Source organism: Convolutriloba macropyga, chromosome 8, assembly GCF_964194025.1.
Source record: "Convolutriloba macropyga chromosome 8, txConMacr16.3, whole genome shotgun sequence".
In the NCBI taxonomy this organism is placed as follows: domain Eukaryota; kingdom Metazoa; phylum Xenacoelomorpha; order Acoela; family Convolutidae; genus Convolutriloba; species Convolutriloba macropyga.
The window spans coordinates 61,603,581-61,620,645 of record NC_134475.1 but is presented as its reverse complement, the minus strand read 5'-3'; the positions used below and the strand labels follow the sequence as shown (position 1 = coordinate 61,620,645).

General features: G+C 38.0%; 1 protein-coding gene across 2 annotated transcripts in view; it reads right to left on the bottom strand.

The window, feature by feature from the left end:
• LOC142344901 (tyrosine-protein kinase CSK-like) overlaps positions 1–3,144 on the bottom strand; it is a 57,979-nt gene extending 54,835 nt beyond the window's left edge. The window contains exons 1-2 of one of the 2 annotated variants that reach the window (XM_075396953.1): positions 2,999–3,144; positions 2,639–2,711 (exon numbers count right to left, since the gene is read on the bottom strand). In XM_075396953.1, the coding sequence (XP_075253068.1) occupies positions 2,639–2,711; positions 2,999–3,090 (165 nt within the window). In that variant the 5' untranslated portion in view covers positions 3,091–3,144. The remainder of the gene's footprint in view (positions 1–2,638; positions 2,712–2,998) is intronic. The other variant, XM_075396954.1, reaches the window with a different exon arrangement.
• Between the last annotated feature and the right edge of the window lie 13,921 nt (positions 3,145–17,065).

The window sequence follows — 17,065 nt, the reverse complement described above, 5'->3', positions numbered from 1 at the left end:
TAACAAAAAAAAACCAAACGACAACTACAAAATCGAAAAAATCTACGTGAGAAGACGATAACTAATATTCTCCAAAAGGAAAAGTATATTTTCGGTGAAGTACAATTTTAATACTATGATGATGCTGTAAATGTTTTCTGCCATCATTTAGTGAAAAATATGATTGCTCTCAAACGAACTAATTAAGTCCTATTGGTTTTTAGTATGGTTTCAATTTTGGTCTCAATTTTCATTTTTTCGCTTGATTCTTTTATCGCCTGACCGATTTAACTTTTCGTCCTCAAAACCGGGATAAAGTGGTTAACCTGCAGGTCCCTGTGTACTTGTCAGTTCTTTTAGAGCTTTATTAGTCTCTAAGTGTGCTGTTCGCCAAACGCTGCTAAGGCGGCGGTAGAAAAGAGGCGAACGAAAATTTTGTGAGTTTTGAACCCCCATCAAACGATCACATTTACTAGAGCAAACCAAAATTTGAAAACTTAGTCACAATGTATTTTGATAAATGCCCACTTGAAAATATAAGTACGGTACGATTTTCGTAGGATTACAAAACCTAGAGCATACTACTTCAAAGCTCCCCCAATGCTTTCCGTCCACCCTCCTGCAACATGGCAGTTCAAAGTTCAAGAAAAAGAGCAACAAGTTTCTACTTGTTAAGGCTCAATGAAACATGCACACGCACAAGGAATTCGAAAAATTCAAATTTCTCATTTAAAGTTTATGCATCTTGCTTTCTCATTTACTACACACTTTGAATGCTACAAAACAGATCTTTCCAAGCTTTTGAAAAGATTACTCATCAAGGAGTCTCGGTATTGTGCGATAGCACAATTGGTCCTGCCATTAATTTTATAATTTAAAAAGAAAAAAATCCATTAAAATGTACAAACATAGAATCTTAATTTTGAAATCTCGTAGTAGCAAAGCCCAGAAAAAAGTGGTTGAAACTGAAACTTTTTTAAAGACTCAAATATAACTCTCCAGGAACGGGTTGTGACCTGTCTTTACAGAGAATAAGCTAGATATTGACCAAAGAAAGATTAAAAAAATGGCGAAGCTCAAAAGTCCAAATATAAATATGAAAACAAATATCATTAAAATCACAACAGAAATAAGATTTCAAAAAAGAGACGAATTAATATTCAACTCCTCAGAAAACCGATTGGGCCTGTTATTAATGAGACAAAGTCGGGAGACCACAAAACCATAACAAACTCAGGCGGAAGCCAAAACTTCGCTAACACTTTACGACGTCACAGTTTTCAAGGCAATATAATTATAAGATGTTATCTACAAGAACCATAAATCATCACTTGCTTCTCATCTGAACATCAACGGGTCTACCTTGTAAAATGACTATGAAGAAATGACAATAAAAAGAAACCCAATAATTTAATAGTATCGAAAACAAAAATTTACAAAATTAAATGGTTGAAGCCATCAGTCAAAACATAGAGTTACATGGTGACAAAAATGAGAAAATGAGAAACAACGGCGACGAAAATTATTTTAAAAAGTTAATTTGAAAGTAATTAAAACAAATAGCTATAAGGAAAACTTAAAAGAGGTTCATTTGTACGTCCTAGGGCTGCTTGGGAGTTTACAAAGATTGTGTTAGTGGTTTTGGGTGTGTATTACGGGCAAGCTTAACCAAAGTGGACCAAAGAAGTTCATTCCCAGCAACTTTAGATGAAAATGGCTGAATTTTGAAACATTTAGCCAAAATTTTAGACAGAAAATTACGTAAAATAGTCAACAATACATTTTGTCTTTGAAAATCAAATCAACCTTATTGTTAACAATTTTAACATATTTTAGCAAAATGGAATAAATTTTAGTCAAAACTACCAGAGAATGTGAATAAAAATAACGCAAATCAGTCTCAATATCTACAAAAATTTAAACCTCGATAATTCGCTCTAGAAAACGAAATTAAAAAAAATCCTTTTAATTACATATTCTACGCTGGACGGTCTTTTTAATGATACCACTCGATCGGTCACAATTGACTAACAAAAAAAAGCCATTCGAGTAAATAGTTCCTGTCCCCACTAAAGTGGGTTGGGTCGGAACAATAAATAATTGGAAAAAGGGAAAAACGCATGAAACAACTAAGAACCAGAAAACGTAGTTCAAAGTTACACGAGACTCCTTACAGACGGATAGCAATTAATATTGTCTGCCAAAATGATGTCTGCTAGCGCTCTTTTAAGTCTTACATCCTCAACAGTATACATTTTTTGACCCCATTCAGGTACTATCCTTTCTGTAACACAGTACTTCCTGCCTTCGCAATCTAACGTGATTACTTGCAATAAATTTCATAGTTGTTTAAACGGCTCTGTAAACTGAAAACGACAAAGTGTTAACCTTTTATTAACATTGCTGATAATGCGCGTCTGAGTTTTACAACCACTTTGTCAGCCATTTCAGATAAAATAGAAAAATTAACCAACATTTTTGCATCGACCTTCAAAACAAACAATCGCTAGGTTTGATCATTAATGAAAAGTTAAAAAAAATATGCGTGATTGCTAAATCTTCAGTTCCACGCTGTCAAAAAGTAGGTACTTTTTAGACAACAATATGGGGAATAAGTTCATAACAGTGAAGGTGGATGTTGAATAAGTTCAAAACTAACTTTTGTGACTTTGACAACTACAATGACGTCACCCTGTTTTAGCCTCAGATCACGCGAGTCGATTGCATCTTCTGCAGTGAAGGGATCTTTTCCGCAATCTTTTAATGCATGTTTGACACAACCTTTTATGGCATATTTCAACGGATCTTTTCCACGTTCTCTGTAGTAGATTTTCAGGCATCTTTTGGACTTTTTCGTGTCTTCAACTAGATCATTTCACACGTAAAATATCAGTATTGTGATTAAACAGTGCTGTACAAATCTCTGATACAAAAAATCTGATACAAGTTATTTAAAAAAAACTGAATACAATGAAGGTCAGCTATGTCAATAGGAGAGCGTGAGACGGAAAAGATCCCTAGAAAGTCGTGCTGGACAACTGCTTGCGAGTTCTCTTTCCATTTGGCCGCGATTGCCCCTCCGTCAACTGCCGATGCCAGTGCCCCGCTCATAGAGACGCAACTTCATCTGAAAATTTTCATAAAAGTTTTGGAACTGTTTCCTTTACCCACTATAATGATCCCACTTCATATAAAGCTAGACAACTCAAAGTAGGCCAGGTTCACAGCCACATCACAATTAACGACATCATAGTAGACGATATGCTCTTAAAGCAAAATGAAATAAAAACAATAACAATAACAATGAAAATAATAAATGTGGTTTCTGTGTAATCGCAGCGGAGCACCATTGGGCCTCATCTAAGCCGCCCCTTTTCTTAATACACTGTTTGACTAGTAACAATTATTTGTAGCCGCAGTACTTAACTTACGGCCAAATTGCTAATAGTATTTTTCCATTAAGATCAACCCAAGTAATCCGTAGATTACTTGGGTTGATCTTAATGGAAAAATTAAGATCAACCCAAGTACTTGGATTCCATTAAGATCAACCCAAGTAATCCGCAGCCACCGAAACAGCAATCGCAACGCCGGCACCACACAACGCTTTGACCGTTCCCGACACTGCACTCATAGATCCTGCAACAACGCACGCCCCCGAACGTTCCGTCGCCGCAGCATCGAATAATTTTTGGGACCACTTCCAGCCTCATCACGCGGTAACAGTGCGCAAAATATACCGCGAGGTCGTCACTTGGAAGCCCTCGTTCTTCACGCTCGGTAAGAACAAGACAGGGGAACAGTTCGCCGAAGCCCTTCACAGTGTCCTCTCCCCGATTGCCGTAAACACGGATAGATCCGATATATCTCTGACCCTCTGTATGATACTTCCGCACCTAACCCTCAGTCGAACAAAGAACACGGACGATGGATCGAACAATAAGACCATCAAGCGCAGACTGCAAGCATGGTACAGCTGCAACTTCTCAGAACTGTTCTGTGAAGCGAAGGCAATCCAAATGAGAATGAATTCAAGGAACAAACAGCAGCACTCTGACCTCAAGATGTTCAACGATTTCATGTCTCGTGGTAAGATCAGTAATGCTATTCGCGTTCTTTCGGATGAGCACAAAGGCGGCGTGCTCGCATCTACCGATCTCATAGACGGTAGACCGGTCCTCGAGATTTTACGCGACGAACATCCTGAAGGTCAACCCTTGGAGCCCAACTGCATTCAGAGCGAACATCCACGCACGCTTCCTTACCACCCCGCTGTCTTTGACAAAATCAGTGCCAGGCTCGTCCGAAAGCATGCAATGAAGACTCATGGCAGTGCCGGGCCTTCAGGTCTCGATGCCGATGACTGGCGTAGACTACTTTCTGCTTTCGGGCAAACCTCCACGAACCTGTGCAAGCTTGTTACCAAGTTTGCTAAGAGGCTGGCAACGTCCACAATACCACCGGATGATTTGATTACATACAATGGTTGTCGACTAGTGGCTCTGGATAAATGTCCAGGTGTGAGACCTATTGGTATTGGTGAAGTAATGCGTCGCATCACCGGACGCATAATCGTCGACTGCATCAGGCAAGATCTAACATCCCTCGGTGGAAACATGCAACTGTGTCTGGGCCAGAAATGTGGCATAGAACATGCCATACATTCACTTCGCCACAGTTTTGATGATCCCGAAAACGAAGCAATTCTTCTAATTGATGCCAAAAACGCTTTTAACGTGCTCAATAGACAAACAGCATTAGAGAACGTGAAAGCCTTATGCCCATCTTTGCATGTTGCCTTACAGAATTCCTATAGCCACCCGTCTCATCTCTACATCGGTAAGTCGACCATACTGTCTCAGGAAGGTACGACACAAGGCGATCCCCTTGCGATGGCAATGTATGGAATCGCAATCCTACCCCTAATAACAAGACTTCATAATGACTCTTTGACACAAAAATGGTATGCTGATGATGGTAGCGTCGTCGGTAAGTTAAAAGATATCAGGGCACTCTTCGACAAGCTCACTGAGCTCGGTCCCAAGTATGGATATCTTGTCAATCCTCCGAAGTGTCAGTTGATAATTAAGCCAGGAGGCGAGCGCCAAGCGTCAACTGTGTTTGCAGGCACAAATGTGGAAATCACGCAGGGCGCTCGAGTCCTGGGATCAGTTATCGGAAGCTCTGAGTCCAGTAAAATATTCCTGAAAGATGCAGAAACTAAATACACAAAAAGTTTAGACAGACTTGGTCAATTTGCTCTCACCTCTCCCCAGAATGCCTATGCATGTTTGACGAAGGGGGGTTCAACAAAAGTTGAGCTTCCTCTCGCGTACTACACCTTCCATGGACGGGGTTCTGGACAAGGTGCAGGAGCGGCTTGACCGAGTCATACCGAACATCGTCGGCAAAGAAGTAATCCAAGAGGAAAGAACTTTTTCCTCTCCCTCTCAGAATGGGTGGGCTTAACATCGCCCTCCCACAAGATCTTCACAAAAATCTTGAGCAATCAGTTGAACTCTCAAGACCATTGGCGTTATTCAATAATATTCAACAATGTGAAGTAGAACAAACCAAGATCAGTCTCAGACAGAAAGCAGACAATCAACGTGAACTCATCTCGAAAAAATCCAGAATCGAAAACAATCTACCAGAAATGAAGTATACCATCCAGCTGGCCTCGGAGAAAGGAGCATCAAGCTGGCTTAACGCGCTTCCGTTGTCAAAACATGGCTTTGACCTCACGAAGACTGAGTTCCGTGATGGAATAGCACTTCGCTACACCTTGGAAGCGAAGAACACGCCAGCCATATGCCCATGCGGGAAAGAATTCAGCCTCACCCATGCCCTCCATTGCGCCAAAGGCGGTTATACGCACCTACGACACAACGAAATTAGAGATGTGTTTGCAAACCTGATGGATGACGTTTGCCACGATGTACAGATAGAGCCAAAACTTCAGTCGCTCGATGGAGAAATTTTCTCGAGTAATTCCACCACCACTGATGATGACGCTCGACTGGACATCAAGGCAAACGGTCTGTGGGGCTCCCGCTTTAATCGCACTTTCTTCGATGTGAAGATTTTCAACCCTCATGCGAAGAGCTGCTCTAAGACCATAAAAGATGCATACAAATATCACGAGAGCATCAAGCGAAATAAGTACGAAGAGCGAATCCGCGAAACCGAACACAGCAGCTTCAATGCACTGGTTTTTGCTTGTTCGGGTGGTGCAGGTCTATCAGCATCGCGCGTTATGAAACAACTCGCAACCAAGATCAGCGAAAAACGCGGAGAGCCGTACGCCGACACTAAGCTACATCCGAACGAAAATCAGCTTCGCACTTCTGAGGAGCTGTGTTCTCTGCTTGAGGGGATGTCGTGCCCTCAAGCCTCGTGTTCTCAGTGAGACTTCGATTAGCGCCGTCGTGGAGGAGGGAAGGCTGCACTGAGTGTTTGGCTGCTCATCTTTATTCATTTGCTTATTCATTTTTATTTTAATCCTTCCATTCTAGTTCCCTATGTGTGCTATATATATATATATATATATATATATATATATATATATATATATATATATATAGGTGCTTTCCTCTCCACTTGTTATTTATTTTTGTGACTGGGCCGTCTTTACACTGTCTGGAGGGGAACAGCTTGGAATGCAGCATCCGGCTACTAAGTGCTACTCATCATGCCCTATTTTTCGACCTACATCCATCGATGCCGGATGGTGTACACGGCCCTTTATTGTTTTGTGAGAGAAGATCAACCCAAGTAATCCGTAGATTATCGAATAAGTTGCTCTGTTATCTTATAAAAAACATGGCAGGACAGGCCCTGAATTACAATTCAAGGAATTGAATAAGAACTAAAAACTCCACTATCTGATTAGCAGACCAAATGACCATTGCGAAAAAGACTAATAGTTTCACAAAATTAGAGAAAAACGCTAACGGCATTCAAAATGAATACTTTCAGGATAATCATGTTGAATACACCATGGTTTTGAATCAAGAATGCCGCTGGGGAAAAATGAAACTGTGAATCAAGAACAAAACTTGATGGATATAGGCATGCATCCATAGGCAGAAAAATATAAAAAATCAACAAAAAGAAAATAGTGAAAACAATACAGATTTGATTAATCTTCCTGAAGTCAATGTCTTCAAAACAAAGTTTAATTCTATTATTTTGCGCATAAAAGCAGCGCCACCTCAAAAAACTTTGGCCACTTCAGTACAGGAAAATTGAAAATGACAAAACTGCAAAAACTTGATAATCATAAAATCATTGTAAATTTGTCTAAATTATTCACACTCATGTCATCCATAAAAATAATATAATCCTATCTAAAATATACAAAATAACTTATTTACAATAAAGCGAAAAACCTTTTCGCACATCTAAGATACAAACAGACGCAAACCCTACTTTTTTTCTTAAAATTGAATATAATTTAGCCAAAATTTTTCAAAAAATTGCTTTGGTAAACTACCCTGGAAATTGAAAAACTTCACGAAACTAAATAAAAAACTTCAATAAAAACTATCCAATAGCCTATCCTGAAGTCCATAAAAAGAGTTACTGGCCTCTGAAGGTCGAAGAACTCAAAGATTGGTAGAAGATATTGCTGAAATTTTTCATATTACTGTCTTTAGAATTATTTCGATAAAAACTCAATAACCCATTATTAAACCCTAAAAATGACTCATTGACTCCTAGAGATCTAAAAAACTTAACTGATGGCGATAACTTTCAACTTAAAAATTGTAAAAATTACTACAAACTTCAAAAAACAGTTATGAAGAGCATTCCTAGCTTTCACGAGACTACTAGGAGCTTGAACTCCTATGTAAGAAAAAACAACAATTTTGCGGTCAAAAACTTCAAGAGTGATCTTTTCACCTTGAACTGAAGTTGCCACCCCGGACGTTCCAGCAACCTCAGTACATTATGCAACATAAAGACAGCTGAAATCAGCTGAGGGCCTCTATTGCAACTTAATTCCCACCAAGCTTTACCTGCTTAACCCGTTTCGAAAGTTGAAAATCTTTGAATAGTAAAAAGGAGCGCTATATTAGCCGGCTGAGAAGATGAAGGCGGCTATTTTTGAAAACCTACATAAGAGTAAATAAAATCAGGATCTCTATTTGGAGAAAACATTTGTATTCAAAGACATCAGTTTTTAAAAAGAGGAAACAATTATTTAAAAAAAAAACAATTGACCGAGTACATGTACTCAATCTCAAGGATGAAAGAACAATACATACACTGTTTCTGGCTTAAATCAAGAGATGTTCTAACTCGTATCTTTTATACTTGTATTTAATACAACCGATGGCGGCAGAGAAAAATGAAAAAAAAAATCTTAATCAAGGTGCATGTAGAAGATCAATAAAACGACTCCCGAAGGTTGAAAAACTCAAAAAAGAAATTAAATTGTTGTCAAATTTTTAATTTAAGTCAAACATTCGCAAATAATTACAACGGTCTGATTAAGTTAATTGGAGCCTTTCCTAAAATCAAATATATTGGATCTAAGAGATCATAAAATTAACAAGCTTTTCAATACATTACAAGCAGTCTATAAAGAATTTGAAACGAGCTGAATATCGGCCAAGACATTGATCGCCCAAAGTTGTGACCAATAGAAAAATGATATCCACCAATTGAACTCAGAGCCTTGGAACAAATCGATACAAACCTTAGTTGATAGAGTTGCCCAATGACCATAATAACCTCCCAACGAGTCCAACTAACAACGTTACAAGCCTAAAAGCAAGTAACACAAAGCAAAAAAGCTTAGTGGAATAATTGCAACTAAGGTTTGAGGCGTGAAAAAATGAAAGAACAAAAAACTGCGGCACGAAAAACGTAACAGAATAATGTAAACTATTCGAAAACTCAAACAAATTTAACTTTGGAACCATCAATGCCTAAAAGATAAACAGAGATTTTAAATAATACAGAAGAGAAACAACAGAAAACTTTGGTGTACTTAGAAACAACAGAACACCATGTTGCACTTAGAAACAGGAGAGAACCAGAAAAAAATTGCTGAATTTAGGGGGCGAATGTAGTTGGGTGCAAAAATTGTAAGTATAGGGTATTCTAGCAAGGGCAAGGGAGTTTGAGGGTACGAGTCCACCAACAGATGCAGAAAGCAAAAACTTGGTCAGTAAAATACTGATATCGGTACTAAATAGACTTGCGTTGGTAGTAAAAAAACATAAAAGGAACTTAGTTCATGGAGATGTCAAGGATTTTATAAAAAAAACAATTTGAATTAAAACAAACCTATGATTAAAAATAATTAATCACATCGTCCTGAATTGCTGTTTTGAGGTTTGCGCCATTCAATAAAAAGCAACGAATAATTTTCGGTAGACTAGAAAACATATCCGGCAGATTGCCGGAAAATAGCCGCCGTTGATTCCAATAAGCATGATTCGGATTGACAAAATAGAAGATATTGAAAAAAAAAAGATTTTTGTACGAAAACATTTTTTAAGTCCGATTTATTTTGATGGCATTTCGTAGTTGAACATAACGTACTTCTGTTTCTTAGAGAGAGGATACAGGGGCTACTATCAATACCAATAAGCATAAGAGATGGTAACTAAGATTTATAGGAACGACGTTCAAATAGCGGGCATCTAAAATTGGGCTTTATGGGTTTATCCCGTTTCTATTTCTGACTTCAACTTTTTTATACTGACTCTGTTTTGAATTGCTTTGCTGAGCAACTGATGCTAAAAATCACTTTTAGAAAATCACACTCAGAATGAGAGAAGAGAGAAACTAGCCTAGAGAAGTCGAAACATTTTTTTATTCGACGAAGTAAAAAAAACATAGCAGGACAAGTTCTGACGTACAATTCAAAGAATTTTCATTGAATTAACAAACAACTAGACCTAGAACAGACAATGAGTGAATTGGGAGAAACGATTTCTTAAAAAAAATCAGATGAAAAAATAAAAAAAAAACAGAAAATCAATGTCAAAATGCTGCTAGGGAGAACAAAAAACCACTAGTGAGATGTGTAATTTTGATTCTAACAAAAAACTAGGTCCAGAATGAGCTGTGAATGGATTGGGAAAACCATTTAGAAAAAATCCGATCCAAAAAATCGGAAAAACAGTAAAAATCAAAGTGAAATTGCCGCATTTGAACAAAAAACCACCAGCAAGAAAGCGAATTTTTGTTCAAACACCGTTTTCTCACTCCACTTTAAATTTAGAGCGAAGAAAATTCACGCCGCAAAACCACTCGCTTTTTTGCTCCACTTCCTGTTTCGGCGACCAAAATCACTGCTCCAATTTGACCTCAAAAATCATGAAAATGTGTGAACAGATCTTAAAAAAAAAGACAGCGCCCCAATACAATTCAAATTCTTTGAATTGTAAAAAATAGGAGCGCTATAATAGCCGGCTGAGAAGATGAGGCGGCTATTAAAAATACCAAGACAATCGAAATAGCTGCGCACAGATGAAAGCTAGCGCACGATCTTAAGCCTTATTGATTTCGCAGCTAATCATAAAAATTTCATCAGCTAATTTAATCAATAAACATACTTGATGACAGGACCCAATACGAAAAAGGACTTTATCATACTAAAAATTGTGGTTCCTGCGTAATCGCAGCGGAACAGCATTAGGCCACAATGGCCTGTTCTCAGCTGTCCTTTTTCTTATTATTCCCCACATTTCAGACTGATCTTTTTATGAGCAGAATTGCTCGTTTTTGCTGACTATGGTCACTTTTTTTGCGTCTGAAACTTTCACGTGGTACCATCATTGCAGCCAACATTGGTCAGGACATGGCCAACCTGAAAAAGGAATTTGCACCCAAATTACATACAAAGCCAATCTCATAGAAGGAAAAGAATCGACCATAGTAGCAAACGCACAATTACGGTAAAATAACACCATCTCAACCCAACTACATTGAATTAAAACCCATCTTACTCACTCCCGCATGCCTAAATATTTCAGACCTCAACACCCTCTCCATGAACCCCGAGCCATTCTACTCACCATGGCGTGAATGCAAAACGGATGCCGCACCACAGAAAAAATAACAATCAACAACCACAATACGATAATCATAATAACCGTAATAGGCGCACGACGTATAATGCAACTATAGACTACTTGAAAGCGGCCAAGAAAGGTCAAAGTGGAGTTGTAATAACACTAACCGGATCTTTTTTCCGTTTGTACCACCTCCCCCCCCCCCCCAAGCTTAGTGCGAGCATATTATTTGAACCCCCCCCCCCCCAAGCACGTGCTATATTTTGACAAAATGATTTACTATGTAATGGCACATGGTGTAACTGGGGGTGCATAACGTTCTTAGGGGATGAGGGGGGCACAAACGGAAAAGATGTAGCCACCTGAAGAGATGGCAAAATTATAGCGATCGCAAATGACCGAAAAACTTCGTAACTTTACTTAAAGAGAATTAATTAATTAATTAATCGTAATTAATTAAAGAGAAGTCAAACTATACGTAGAACACTTGATATCGATTTGAACATAATTTGTTCGATCGAAAGGTATTAATTAGACATTGTCGCCTCGTCAGTCATATTTTGACAGTCTTATGTCTACAGCAAAGGCACGCTGAATCAATTGTAAACAAGTGTCTGGGTTCTGAAGCAGCTGAAGATATAGTCTTCAAATCACTTATTTATTTTCTCAAGTCATTTTGATTCATGTCATTTCTTAGCGTCATCGCCTAAAATTTACTCCTCGTATTTTTTAAAAAAAAACTTTAATTCTGTCCAGTTATAATGTTAATCTCTTGGAAAGATAATTGCAAAAAAAAAAACAGAATACACGAAAGTGTTTCTCGAAACCAGAGAAATAAACAACAAGATTTGAACAACGCATTGCAATGGCGCATTTTTTTTCCCGTTTGGAGTAAACACACATTAGAATATTCCCTTCAACTGTTCTCAACCAACCTACCTACCGGCCTAATTTCAATCTATCAATAACTCGGTACGACTAAAGACATCAATCAAAACAATCAGACATGCTATAAACAAGAGTTATAAGTACACATCGGACAACTTAGCGCATAACTCCACCGGCACTACAATGCACTGCTGTCTTCTTTTAAAAAACTCAAACTCAGCCCGCAATGATACTTGAATCAAAACTGGTTCACTTTTGTAAAGTGTGCACAAACTTTCTTCTCTAACAGGGTGCATTGTTTTGCTACATGTCAAAAATATTATCATCCAAAATACTGTTCAATATTATAAGATACATTTATTTCCATACTTTGCTAAATCTGGGAAAAATTGATCCTGTGGAAATATTTTTAGAACTGGTTTATTGACAAGTTATTGAAAAGGTTCTGCTCGAAAGTCAAGGCCATTCGCCTATTTGTACAGGTGGCCTAAGGAGTAAAAATTTCTTCAGCTGCTTCATTCAGGGCGTTTGCTGTGGTCAGCTCTTAGTGACGTTGTAATCGGCCTAAGCGCAGCTCACTTGGGGTAAATGCGCACTCCAAGGGTTGACGCTGAGCCACTACTTTAACAATCTCTGCTGAGACCGCCATAAATTCTTCAGCTTCAACATGAGTGGCGTGCGTGAATACGCTTTGCTCGAGGATGCAATAATCCTCTGTCATCTTTCCATATTCCCCTTTTGAGTTAATTAACTTCATCCTTTTATTGCTCCTTTATCTAAGAAGCTCTTTTCTGTACATGGAGGTTGCTAAAAAGAGTATTTGAAATAATTAGACCAACCCAATAGGAAGAGTAATTAAAAAAATATGTTTGCCTAAACTGATTACACTCACAATTAGTAGTTTAAAGGCAAAACAATGCCTCTGTCTGGTCAATAAAAACACAAACCGACTAACGTCGGATTATTTGCTCTCGAACGACAGACGGGGGCAATTTCATTTGGAGTGGGCGTAGCTTCGAAATGTTTTATGGATGCAAAAACCTTTCCCACAGGGGTTCGAACCCGGACCTCCAAGTTGTCATCCTGCTATCTTAACCACTCAGCTACAAAGTATTTGATTTCCTTTCTTATCTCCCTCCCCTATCACTCACAAACCCTTTAACCAACGAACTTTATTTCAGAACGAAAGCAACTTAGATCACTCAAAAATGAAGTGTGAAAAAGTCTTTCAAGAAGTCAAAAAATATTACATTCTCAACAAAAACTAAAAAAGCGCCAAGCAAAAAGTTTGCAAACAAGACACGTTCACAAAAATTGGTTCAAACTTCGTTCGAGAGTAATTAAAATGCTTCAATTAAACCTCTTTGGAGAGCAATCCACTGATCTCAAACCCAGAAAAAAAAATTGGCCTCCCGTTTTTCTGACCCAAGCGGTGCTATATAATTACAATCGAATGCACTGGCAGAAATAAGTATTTTCTGAGCTTTTAGTTTCCTTTAATAAATTCAAGTCCACAACGCAGCCTTTTAAGCTTTGTAACCCTTTTCGGTATTTATTCAATAATTGTTACAATCCTAAAAATTCATTTGCGGACTAGGAACTTTATGCAGCCCTATTTTTTTCTTGAGCGACACAATATCGCTTGCAGAGGAACACACAAGGTGGTATCATTGAAACGCTCTCAAAAATCTGATTTCATCCTAGTGAGACATTTTCAATTGACATTTCTCAAAAATAAAACCATGGTCGAATCAGACCTAATCACGCTTTGCGATTATGCTTTCGTATGACTGGCGAGCGGTTGGTTTAGTCAATAGCTCGCTACGGTTTAGGGAGGCTAGCTTTAGGAGGGGGGCACGGGGTTGGGGATAAATCTCTACAAACCACCCATCATACTAAGATTTTTTATCTCCCAAAACAGTTTTGGTGAATCGGCGTACTTAGATACTGAGAGTCTAGTAACAATGTTTGCTGGTGAAACGAAGCAAAACATAGAAGTTAAAAAATTTTGTCTTGAAAGTAACTATTTGATTTTCCTCACAATTTTTCAAAGGAAAAAGTTATGCGCAGTATTTTTAAATCATTTTTAAACCACTTAAACATAACCGACTAACGTGGGGCGAATTGATCTCAAACGACCGGCGAGCGGTTGACTTCGGTAGTACACTGCTGTGGCATAGATTCCTAGCATTGATAGGGTTAGCGGAGTGGGGGGGGGGGCAGTGGATTGGGGATAAGGCACCACCCCTCATACCATGTAATCGTCTCCTCAAAACAGTCTTGGTGAATCGCATTCTTGAAGGCGTATGGCTCTAATCCCCTCCGGGCGTTACGTGTTTATCCGTTTTTGAGGCCGAAAAGTCAAATGGGTCAGACGAAAAATCGCTCAGACGAAAATCGAATAAAAAAGACCGCAGGACTAACATAATTGCTACAAACTTTGTTTGAGAGCAATTAATTACAAAGAACCATAAAGTTATCTATCATCAGCGATTGCTTTGAACCGTACACTGTAGACTAGTAACGTGCCACGAACCTACACGAAGGCTTAATGTTTTCGCTATAGTTTATCCCGTTTCTGAGAACAAATCAAATCGGTCACACAAAAAAACAGTCAAGCAAAAAACAGTAAAAAGGCTGACACGTACCAAACATAGGTGGCAGATTGCCAGAAAAAATCCGCAATAGCTCCGTAGATCTGCAGTCTCGAAAAGATAAAATAAACCGACCAAAAATGCTGAGACGTTAAATTTTGATTAAGAATCTGTTTAACTTACTACTGCTTCTATTAGCTGCCCTCAAAAAACCTTAAATTAGAGTGACACGCACACACTCGACCTTATCTCTTTGAATTAAAGTTACGAAAGGTCAATTTCAGAGTAAGGAAGTCATTTTTGAGAGAGAAGTCACGTCTGAACAACCACGCGAATGAACAAAAAAACTCTCCACTAAGAGTTAAAAACAAAGTCACGCACACAATTCAGTTGAAATTGCATGAATGAAGGAGCAAAAATCAGATTTGAAATGATTGTGATGTCATATCGTCGTAAAGAAGATCTTAACAAAAAACCAAGAGAAGGCTGATAGCCTCCGCCATCGCTTTGCGGCTATTAATAAAACATAACCGACTAAACGTAAGAAGAATTGCTCTCGAACGACTAGTGGGAGCTCTGCTTCAGTCAGCCTGCGTCACTCGAAAACTCAAAACGGTCAAGCAAAAATTTTTCATAAAAAAGACACACGTTTACAATAATTATTTCTCTACAAGAGCAATTAATGCTTGATCCTAGTTTATGAGAATATTCATAACTCTGCAATTAATGTTGTCCTTCTTTACTTCATCATTATTATCAGTGCTCCTCTTCTCGCGCCTTCACCTGCCTTATTTATCAGCTAACGTCTGTTGAATCCAATTTGAAATATTAAAAACAGATGCAACATAACCATTAATTTCGACAATTTTTTGACAATCAAGAATCAACATACTAATCATGCTTGTCATTAGATAAACAAAATAGCGCCATTTGATATACAAGGCTATATAAACTCTTTTTATGATTCACCCCTCAAATTTAACCCTAAATTTAGAACATTGTTTGCCCATCCGGTAAATTGTTCTCCATGCCTTGTTAGTGTCTGGTAAAGTTTTGTGAAGTATTTGGGACGATTTAGCAGGATCTAGTTAAGATTTTGGGGATCCTAAAATGTGGTAAAAGCATGCTGGCAGCTTTTTAAAACTCCGAGGCAAATTTGCGAATGATTGCCCTTAAGTCTACTAGCTAGTTATAATTTTATTCAATAATTTTACTTTCCAGCAAAAATATGCTTGGATTTGAGTCTTAACTCTTGGTTTGGTTATGCTTAGCATAAAGCTATTTTCAGCTGCCATCATTTCGATAACCGAAACCCCAAAAGCTACCTCAACTGGCAGCAAGACCCATTTCAATCTTGCAGCTTTAGATTGATTGATAAAAATAAGGAATCGAACTTTTTAAAAATTAATTTGTTTCTACCACGCCCCTACAACTCGGTCAGCTCTATATAACTCTAAAAATAACTCAGAACTCTTTAAATTCGCAGAAATCTGTGGACATTATTGTCCCGAAGCACGTGCTTGGGGAAAAGTTAGCAACTCGAATCAGGTTCTGTTAGCCCGACTTAAGATAGCAAAATTGGCAGCAATTCTCTAACACTGGGAGATGCCACGACCCATATTAACGCATGTTTGCTTCTATAATGGCCTATTTACTTTTTTGGTACGAGGTACATAATTACGCAAACTTAAAATGAGAACACAATGAAGTACAAAATAGAAGTTAGTTACAATGCAGCTAAATTGAGAGGTGAAGAGATAGACGTTTTGTATTTTTCTACAAACTAAAATTTTAAATAAGCGTCAGACAAGAGAACGCAATCAATGAGAGAATCAATCTAAGCTACATATTAATGACCTTTTGAAAAGCTTCGATTTGGTAAAGGCATATATATATATGAGTGTACAGATAGATTCTGATAGAAAATAAGAGCAATTTTTGAGGTTAGGCTTATGCAAAGACATTGCACAGAGTTAGCAACGGTATCAAGAACGTAGGTCTCACTCGTTAGTTAAAAACTATCACCACATAATCATTGAAACAACCCCAAATATTTCAGTATTTGTAATTTGATCCTAGTTAAGCTCCGGCGGTTATTTGCAAAAATTCATCAAAACCTTCCGACAACTATTATGTTGAGATATTTTTATACAAATTTCTGTAAAATCTTGAAAATCATAACATACCCGGCAGACTGCCGGAAAATAGCCGCCGTTGATTCCAATAAGCATGATTGGGATTGAAATAACAGAAGATATTGAAAAAAAAGAGATTTTTGTACAAGAACATTTTTTTAAGTCCGATTTATTTTGATGGCATTTCGTATTTGATTATACTTCTGTTTCTTAGAGAGAGGCTACAGGGGCTACTATCAATAACAATAAGCATCAGAGAGAGGTAACTAATACTTATAGGAACGACGTTCAAATAGCGGGCATCTAAAATTGGGCTTTATGGGTTTATCCCGTTTCTATTTCTGACTTCAATTTTTTCTACTGACTCTGTTCATTTTGAATTGCTTTGCTGAGCAACTGATGTTCAAAATCACTTTTAGCAGAATGAGAGAAGAGA